General features: G+C 41.8%; 1 protein-coding gene across 1 annotated transcript in view; it reads left to right on the top strand.

The window, feature by feature from the left end:
• Positions 1–10,420, top strand: part of Myo3b (myosin IIIB) — a 335,931-nt gene that overhangs the window by 179,850 nt on the left and 145,661 nt on the right. Inside the window, exons 22-23 of the mRNA XM_028763039.1 lie at positions 4,465–4,544; positions 8,434–8,511. Of these exons, the coding sequence (XP_028618872.1) occupies positions 4,465–4,544; positions 8,434–8,511 (158 nt within the window). The remainder of the gene's footprint in view (positions 1–4,464; positions 4,545–8,433; positions 8,512–10,420) is intronic.

Below are 10,420 nucleotides of genomic sequence, written 5' to 3'. Positions count from 1 at the left end.
CTCCTCTTCCTTCCCCTCCTCCTCTTCCTTCCCCTCCTCCTCTTCCTTCCCCTCCTCCTCTTCCTTCTCCTACTTAATTGTACCCTCAGTAATTAATTGCATCCTAAGTTTATAGAAGTGAGAATAATTTGAACATTATTAAATGACAGATCTTCTATTTCAGGCTGTCTGGAACATCAGAGAAAGCTTTGGTTTGGGTTCCTTTAAGGACATGGTTGATAGTTGTTAATTATGCAAAAATCCTTTAAAATGTCAGACAATTAAAAGACGATACAGAGGCTAGAGAGATGGCTCAGTGATTAAATATACTTGTTGAGGACCTACCTGGATTTGGTTCCCAGCACCTAAGTAATGGCTTACACCATGCGTGGGGCCAGTTTGAGAGGATCTGATGTCCTCTTCTGACCTCTGAGGGCACCACCAGGTGTGCATATGGTGAAAATACATTCATGCTGACAAAATATTCATACACATAAGTAAATCTGAAGAAAAATATTATTTTATAGCAGTATAAAACCAGAAAAGCTATTTTTTAGGGTTCTGAAATGTATCATAAAGACGTATCATAAAGATAAAGTTGTATAGTCAGAAACTTGTGAGTGTGTTATCTGAGTATTTCTTCCTTCCCAGTTCGTCCATTACTGTCAGTGCACATGTGATGGATGTGTGCCTGACTGTGTTCACTGTGGTGTATGTGTGGAAGTCAGAGGACAGCTTTTATGAACCAGTACTCTCCTCTCCCTCGTGGTGAGGCAGACTCTCCTATGTCTGCCATGCTACAGCCTGCAATACAATGGCCTAGGAGATTTCAGATGGCTCTTCTGTCTCCACCTCCCATCTTGCCGCAGGAGTTACTGTTCTCTACACTTCTTTCCGTCGAGCAGGTGTGGGACAGGCTGGTTTCTTATTTCGTTTTTATTCCTTTACTCCACAAAATGATGACATTTCTTTCCAAATAATCATCCATTCTCCTTTCAGGAGAGATTTAGCAATGTCTCAATGGGAAGGAACTTGTCCACCCACCCTTCCTACTTATTAATATCAACGCCTAAAATCATAGATAAATGCCGGGGAGAAAGGAAAAAAACCACCAAGGACAAAATCTAATAGTACACATTCTCTGCTCCTTGGGCTCCTGCTATCCAAATTCTGTGGCTATTCCAAATTTCCTCCCTGTATCAAATCTACAACTAGTCCTTGTTACAGATTTACATAGTTACAGAAAGATATTATAAGTCCCTTTTAACGTATAAAATAATGTTTTACACAACTACTGAATTTAACTCTTTTGTTTTATTAGCCACCGAGTTAGAAACTTCAGTGAGTAGATTTTAGTCACTGCAACCCTCACGGAGGCACAGGTCTGCCCTGGGGGGGGGGGGCTCCCCACACAGTGTCAGCACAAACTATGGTCTGGCCAGGAAGGAAGGCCAAAGCTTTGGAGGAAGGAAGCCAGGGTCAGAATTAGTTGAGAAATCAAGTTTGAATCTGTTAGGTCGTTCCAAATGAGGCCCTCCATTTGGTTTGGGTAAGGATCATCCAATAACAGCCCAGGCGGATGAAACCAGCATGGGAGATGGAAGTGGGGTGTAGGGAGATGTCGAAGTGAGGTGTATAGAACTCTCACCAACCTTTGCTGATACTTTCAGTGAAAGAACTGATAGAACCTTCAAGAAGGTTCCCTCCAGGGACATTCACCAGTAACTTGGGCAGGAGACTCCTTCAAACAAAGCCGCACCAGAGACAGGACCAGCACAGGCTTTGGTAGGATAGACAGATAGGAAGGTATACTTTTCACATTGGCATGAGCTGGCTCTGGACTGCCAGTGCCTTGCAGCAAGCTCAAACAGCCTGGTGGGGCAGCAGAGGGCACTGAAGTCTGTGGAATTACTGAAACCAATGACTACGCATTTTGGAACAATTCTTATGAGGTAACAGAAGGTGAAAAGCCTCAGAAGGCAGGAAATGACCACCTTTCAAAGCTCCACCTCTGTCTTCAGACCACCTGCCTCTTCCTAACTTAAAGGTTGGAAGCAGGAGAATGAGGTGGGGGCCTTTAAGCCCTATTTCAGATTCCTGCATAGGATCTCAATGTTATCACTGCTGTCACTCAAGAATCACACCCCACCCAGGAAACACAAGGGTAATCAAGGTTTCCCAGAAGCACAGGAAAAGACTCTGGGCCAGGAGGGATGCTCTGTGTGAAGATGCAGTCCTGCATGAAGCACCAAGGATGCTTACCATTTGAAAGGAGTGTGAACGCTGTATTTACATATAAATGGAAATAAAAAGTTCTTACAGGTTAGGTTTCTGGAAGGTGTGTGTGGCGGCCCTGTGGCTGGGATCTATTGTTTATTTGTGCTGCAAATGCTTTGAAATGTGTTAAAATGTTTCCCACTCATTATAAAGCTCCTGCCACCCCTGGATTACGACTTTGATGTCACCAATCCTCCTTCAAAGGGTTCTTTGCAGGCTATTAATCACAGTTTAGCCTCTGAAGATATCACCAGAGAAAACATTTGGACATCTCTGTGCTAGACTCACTAAAACATTGAAATCTTGAGCATCTAGCAAAAGCACACGTCGGCCTTTCCTTTTATTGACAAGTCTCCCTTCTGTTGTGCAAAATAGCTCCGGAAGTAAAAAATGCAAACAAACGCCTTCACACACTGAGGTTGGTGAAGAAAGGGTGGAGGGTAGATCAGGAAGGGAGGAGAGAGACTGAGAGGCTCCTCAGCCACAAAGGTAAGCCACAGGAATGAGCGTGGTCATGGGGCTGGCCCGTATCTGTTCACACTTGCTTTTCACTAACGAATGCTCACAGAGGGGGATGGGGAGCGCTCTTCTCTCACCTTCTATGCTGTGCTTTAAGTCCTACATGAATTGTTCACAATAAATTATAATAGTAAGTCTGACGGTCACTCGTCCATGTGCTTGGGAGCAGAAGCTTTTCAGATTTTGGATTTTCAAAATTTCAGATTTAGATTTGAGAATATTTGCATCTGCATAATGAGTTGTCTGGGAGATGTGACCAAGTCTAAACACAAGATTTAGGTTCCAAATATATGTGTATAATTACCTGAAGGCAATTTCTACCATATGCATATAGGCATATAGTATTAGTATGTATGTATGTGTATATGTATATGTGTATACACATATACATATACACATATATACACAAATTCATGATGCAGGTTATATACATATATATACACACTTATGTGTATATATGTTTTACATGTATATACATATATGTATGTATACACTTCACATACTATATATCAAATACATATATATGTTTGATCCCCTGCATCACACACATATACACAAACCACACTCTCTATATAATATATCATACATATAATTATAATATTGTATTATATATAATTATTATCTAACATATAATATATACATGTATGTATTATATGTATTACATTACAATAATAATATACATATTATTCCATGCACAAACCTATACTATTATTATACTAGAGAGTGAGCTTAGGGCTTTGTATATACTAAGTGTTCAACATCATATATATATACATATATATATATTTTTTCTCAGCATCACACATATACTCTTTATATAAGATATTATACATTATATCACTATATATAATTATCTAATATTATATACTATATACACATGTTGTATATGTATGTGTGATGTGTGATGCTGGGGATCGAATCCAGGTAGGCAAGTGATCTTTGAGTTTTACCTCCAGTAAACTCAAAACTATTTTACACAATATACATGGTAAGATTTTACGTTCTGTAGCTGGGACGTAGTTCAGCAGCAGAGCTGAAGAGCCGACACATAGCATGTACAAAGCCCTGGGCTCAATCTTGGGTATAATTACAGTATAGTTTTGTGCATGGAACATCGTTCCAGGGTGGGTAGCGTGGTTCTACTTGCAGCATCCTATCAGTGCTCAAAGTTTTTGCCTCTTGGAATCTTTTGGAGTTTGGATTTTTACGTGTAGGCACATTCACCTTGTGTCATTAGTGCATACTCATTGTCGAAACCAAACCTTTGACACTTTTCTTATAGGAATTCCATAGTTTCAAGTCTTATATTTAAGTCTTCAGTATTCAACCACTTGAACTTTTTAACTTTTTTAGCTTTGTGGGGTGTGTGTGTGTGCGCACACGTGCTTGTGCAGGCACAGCAATACTGTGGTGTGCATGTGGAGGTCTGAGGACAACTTGTGGAAGTCAGTTCTCTTCTTCCGCCAATGTGGGACTCAGGGATTGAACTCAGGTTGTTAGACAGCAAACTGAGCCATCTTGCCAGCTGGAAAGTTTGTGACTTTTAAAAAATTCTTAGGATACCAATCTGAAAACTCAGAAAAACACAAGGATGTTAAAGGGAAAGTTATCCATAACTCGGTTTCTTAACTTTTCCTTCACTTTAAAATGTTTTTTTTTTCTTTTTCCTCTTTTTACTTCTTTGCTCAGGTAATTTGGCGCAAACCAGAGCGAGGATCACAGCATCCTCGAGATCTTTGCCTCCACATTTCAGTGCTGGGAGAGCCAAGGTGAGCACTTGCTTTGTCCCTCTGATGGGACTGGGAATCGATGCTAACGCCAGAGCATGCAGCACGCTTCTCTCCATCTGCCTGCAGTCTGCAAAGGCAACCTGCGGTGTTGGGGAAACAAGGGGAATTTTGAAAGTTTAGGAAATCTGAATCATGGAATCCTTGCAATCCTGGTAGTCAGCAAAAATGCCTAACATAGAGGATGGTGACATATGCACAGTGTCCTTCTGGAAAGAAGACAAACAGTTTTCTGTGAGACTAACACCACCTTGCAGAAGGTGAGACCAGACAGATTCAGCAAGGAGAAAAACAACAACAACAACAACAACCAAACAGTTCCCTGTCCTCTAAAAATGTGTTATGTGGGACCATGTTAGGAGGGTTCATACATATCAAACCATAAAATCCTACCCAGCTGTTTGGCCCTTCCAACTGACGCTCAGACAGAACCGCAGAGAGCACCTGATTGATGTCTACTGTGTCCAGTATTCCTCATTTGTCTGTGGTTCAGCTTTCCATGGCTTTAGCCACCAGTGGTCAATCATGATTCAGATTCAAAAGCATTAAATGAAAAATCTGGTAAACAAGTAACTGGTAAGTTTTATATGTGCTCGCACCTGAGGACAGTATGAACTCTCTTGCTCTCTCTGGACTCTGATAAGATATGAATCATCTTTTCAAAAGGTGAATCCAGGACTGTGCACTAGTCCTTTAGTGGCCATCTCAGTTGCTAGGTTACCTCTGACATCACAGTGCTTTTTTTTTTTTAACCTAATGTTGTCTCTCAAACATGAGATGTTGTCAATTTTGATGGTTGGGGGGAACCCACAAGCTTCCTAGCTTCCGGTTAGTACAGTACAATTTAGAGTTGATAATTGTATTATTACTTGTTGTTTGTCTCTTACTGTGCCTTATCTACAAGTTAAACTTTATCATACAAGTGTATACATAGTAAAGGGGGTTTGATGAAGCCCACAACTTCAGGTATCTCTTCCAGGAAATCCCCTAAGGATAAGAAAAAAAACATATCCTAACCTGAAAACCAGTTAGTTATCTTAAAGAGGTTGAAATAATAAGTAGTTCACACCTCAGAATTTTCTTACTTTTTATTTATACAACATATTAACTTAATTTAAAAAATAACTAACTTGATCATATATAATTCCATTAAATATTACTCCAGAATTGATACAAATGAACATACTTATACTCTCTTGGGAGTAAAAGATTTACTTGTGCATAGTAGGACTCTAAAGATTTTATCGAACAATACATTTTATGCCCATGTTGCAATTATGACCTATTTGAATCTCCTAATTTTCATGTTGTTTCTTTGTGGCAAGATATCAGGACTATTTACCATGGCTAGATAGGCCCACGAGAGATATGTTTGTGGGAGTGTAACTACTCCTAAGAACTTCTTGGTCTTACATGAGAATGTGGTTAATACTAAATGTGGTTGATTCTCATTATTTGTAAAAACTATGATCTGTAACATCACTGCAAACAGCACCGCTGAACCACTCACTGCCCCTAGAGGGTAACACAGGGTTAGGTTCCAGCAAGAGTCTGGTCAGAGCCAACCTAACCCTCAGTTTATGTGATTTTGTTTGAAGACAGTTATACACACATGCATACATATACATACACACCCCCATAGACACACAAACACACACACAGACATAGACATTCACAGGCATATACAAGCTCACATACACATGCAAATACACACACTCACAGACACACATACTTTACTGTCTATCTTGTTCAGTGTTTTAACCATATTTCACTCACAGCATCTGTGCCATTAAAGTCACAAACAACTTCACTGTAATTCCTGAGGAAAGCTTGTTAGCACACATCTTCTGCCTGAGGTTCATCACCCTCTTCTTGTGTTTAGAAACTCTATACAGCACTTCAGCATTACACTTGGGGACCCCCAAAACTGAAAAGTTACCAATAATCCACATATAAATACTAAACCAGAAGCATTTCAATAGACCTTGAGAGTAGACTGTGAGTGTGTGTGTGTGTGTTTTGTAGGAGAGATGACCCAGAAGAGCTGGCTCTGACTTTTTGACTCTAACCCGAAAGCTGGGCACCAGCAGACTCCTGTGTTTTCCTACTAAGTACATTCTGTGAATGACCAGGAAAAAGCACTGGTGGTTGACATTGTGGCTACAGATAAATTTTAGCAGGCAAGCAAATTAACAAATGCAGAATCTACACATTTTGATAGCCTATAGTGTGTGTGTGTGTTTCCTTTTTTTTTTTTTTGTAGTTATTGGCTTTCTAGAAAATTCTAAATGAGATCATAACATAAAAAGATTCCTTGATTCCTTATTGTCCAGATCTTTTTTCTTTCTTACACTTGATTTCTGAATTTGGAGTCCTGCTAAGACCTGTGCCTTGCCCTTCAAGCCTACAATCCAGCCTGATGCTATCTTCTCCCTGCTTCATGCAGCACTGTCCCGACCTGCCCACATGAGAAGTGTGCAGTCCAGTGTGTAGTCTACATTTAAAAGCATACATACGATAGGTACACAGGACTTGAGTTTGCTTGTTCTTTGAAAGCAGATGAGCTGAAAGTTCTGATTAAGGCATTCAAATTTACAAAAGACAACAGGAATAAACAAGCAAACAACACCACACAGACAAGCACGGGCCCACACCTGTCATCTCAGCCCCAAAGTCACAGACACAGGGCCAGTCTGCATTCAAGACCCGCCTGTGCTGGTAAGACTTCCTCAAAAAACTAAGCAAAACAGAAAAGTTACCATTTGGGTTCTGCCTCATCTAAGGGGACACAGAGCCCTCGATGAAGCTGGACTTCATGGGATATGAAAAGATTACTGTTTTTTTCACCTATCATAAAGTTCCTGGTTCAGAGCTTCATTTCAAAAGACAGACCTGGGACTTGGGAAATGAGGACCCAGCAGCACAAGGAAACTGTGTCTAATCAGCCAGGCAGAGATACTTAGAGGACAAAATGTAGCAAGCCTTGTTAGTTCAAATCCTTCTTGAGGGACTGTGCAGCCTCCTTCCTAGTGATGTAAGCTAAGACACCTGCATGCCTTTAAGTAGGTAGGGAGGTCAGAAAGAGTGATCTGCCCAGGCTTTATGAAATGCTTCAGAGAAGAAAAACAAAAGGCTAGAGAGGCCTTCCTGCTTCTGCTGTTTGCACAGATCGGGGTGGGGGTGGGGCGGGTGCCTCCTGCCCCCTGGCTGCACTAGTTCTCTGCCACAGAGCCTTCGGAGAGGGGCAGTGCAGCGCTATAGGGCCTTTTCTTCTTAAGAGCTGGGTATATCTATCACCTGATAATAAAAGTTCTTGACAGAGTGTTTCATGATTAGAGACACTTCTGAGGTTTTAGGATGCAGATGGTGAGCACTTACCCAGATGAGGAAAAAATTCTTCAGCTTTTCCTTTACTGCTGAGCTCTGGCTGGTTTGTGGGATTGTTTAGAGTCCGTGTCTTTATGGCAGAGTAAATTCAGTTGACAGACAAGGCAAATCTTTGTGATTATGCCATACGTTCAGACTTCCTCCATTTTGTAAGTTATATGAAAGCACACAGATAGCAGTGCATAGCAACAGGATGTAAGGCTTAGAGATGGAAGCTGGTTTCAGCCCTAGGCACTGCATACACTGGCAGCACGACTGGACCACTGACCTAGAAATCTATGAGTGTTAACTTTTTTCATTTGCATAGTGGAATAAAAACTGTTTTTGCACCAGAGTATCACTTTCAGAATTCTCCTCACGGTGTACCCAGTTATGTCCTAAACATTAAATTCCCTGAGGTTATTGACTAAACAGACCTTCAGGTTTTGAAAAATGAATGAACTGTCCATACCCTCAAACCACTTCCTTCTTCCTCTGCCTCCAGGTAGACACCCTGGAGGTGATCCGACATCCAGAAGAAACCACCAACATGAAGAGACAAACCATGGCTTCTTACTTCCGGGTATGGAGGCTGTCTTTTCTGTGCTCTACCCGTTTCCGGAAAGGACTAGCCCAACCTTCCCATATGTCTTACTCACTGTTCTACTGATGTGAAGAGTCACCATGACCACAGCAACTGGTATAAAGGAAAACACTTCATTGGAGCTGACTTATAGTTTTAGAGGTTTAGTCCATTTTCATCAATGCAGATGAAATGCGGCAAGCAGGCACACAAGGTGCTGGGAAAGTAGCTGTGAGTTCTACGTCTGGAACAACAAGCAGGCAGCAAGAAGAGAAAGCCCACTGCCTGTGACACGTTTCCTCCAACAAGGCCATGCCTACTCCAAAAGGCCACACCTCCTAATCCCTGCCAAGTAGTGCTACTCCCTAATGCCCAAGCATTCAAATACAAGCCATGAGTGACAGTCTTATTCAAGCTACCACACCTTGTGAGGTCCAGACAATGACAGAGTCCATGGAACCAGGGCCAAACACAAATATCAGTTAAGAAAGAGGTGGGCAACCAAGTCTACATACCAAATTCCAGGCCAGCCAGACCTCCACAGTGAGACCTTCTTTCAGACTAGGGAGAAAAGATTACGGCGGCTGCAGACAAAGAATTTCACACACACAGTCCATTTTGTTGACTCTGCTGGGAGTCTTTGAGCAGCTTCTTGGCTTTAAAAGTGAAGAGAAACACTTTCCCACCAAATAACAGCAGTTAATAACATTTAGAAAGTGTTCTTTCAAGTTAGAACACTGAGGAAAGCATTGGCTCATATTCATAGGTTTGACTGACCCATTTGCCTGAGCCCTGCTGTTCTCATTTCTGCTCCCCCAGTCTCTGATATTCTTTCTAGAGAAATGCTCCTGCTGTTAAGAACAATACATGTAGAAGTGTTCTATTAAGTACACTTACAGTAAAGGTAAGGCACCTGGGCCCTTCCACCAGTTTGCACTAATCACTATGAAACAGCGTTTGGAAACCCCTTAGAGAGGATGTGCACTGGGAGAGATGGTTCAGGTAGCTTCATGGTCGAGATGCCGTTGTTAAGAGAAAGCAGGAGCTGATCTCACGAACAGAGAGTGAGATGGTAACATCGAGTTGGCATAGAAAACCATTCCACGGGATGGTTTGGGCTAGGGGGCTGGACCACAGGCTGGAGGACAAGGCAAGCTGAAGAAGAGGACTTGGGAATCAGCACTGTAGACGAAGGAAGGTTCCTCAATGGAAAACTCAGTGTCCAACAAAGATGGTGGAGTTTCACAGGCAGAATAGAACTGGGCTCTCATTGTGCATGGTGGGGCCTCAGACCTTGGAGTCCAGGACTCCATGAATGCCGCCATTCCTATGACAGCGCCTCCAGCAAGCAGTTCTCGGTGCTTGCTTAATTTCTCTTGGATATTTGTGATTTCCCTTTCTTCCTTATCTTCCTCAGCCTAATTTGGTCCTCTTTACTAACCATGTTCTTGTCCTCCTACTATCTGTTGGTGTCTATGCGCATTTATGTGTGCAAGCGTGTGTGTGTGTGTTTCCCCTTGAGACTTGAAGACTCTTTGTCTGTGATGTCATCCTCAAGATTTTCAGTGTCCCTATCAGAGGACAAATCTCTAGCTTGTAGATTTCAGAAATATGACCACGCCAGCTAGTTTGGTTTCTTCAAAATACTGGTCTCCAAATTCTAGAGCAGAAAAAACGAGATCCCTTGGTCTGTTAGGTAAGACCACTTCTGGTCACTAAGAGGAGTGACTTCAGACGACTGGAACTCATTGTCTGTGTGGTTTGTAATTGCCTCTGAGAGCTCTAACAATAGACAACCCCGAGAGAAACACCCTTGTCCCACAAGCACCCTTCTTGTTGTTCATGGTTTTCTTTTTCTCTGTAAGGTGTATAGTCATTGACTATCACAATCCTTTCCTCTAATAATCTT

The sequence above is a fragment of the Grammomys surdaster genome, unplaced genomic scaffold, assembly GCF_004785775.1.
Source record: "Grammomys surdaster isolate TR1022 unplaced genomic scaffold, NIH_TR_1.0 136, whole genome shotgun sequence".
In the NCBI taxonomy this organism is placed as follows: domain Eukaryota; kingdom Metazoa; phylum Chordata; class Mammalia; order Rodentia; family Muridae; genus Grammomys; species Grammomys surdaster.
This window is presented reverse-complemented; position numbering and strand designations above follow the sequence as displayed.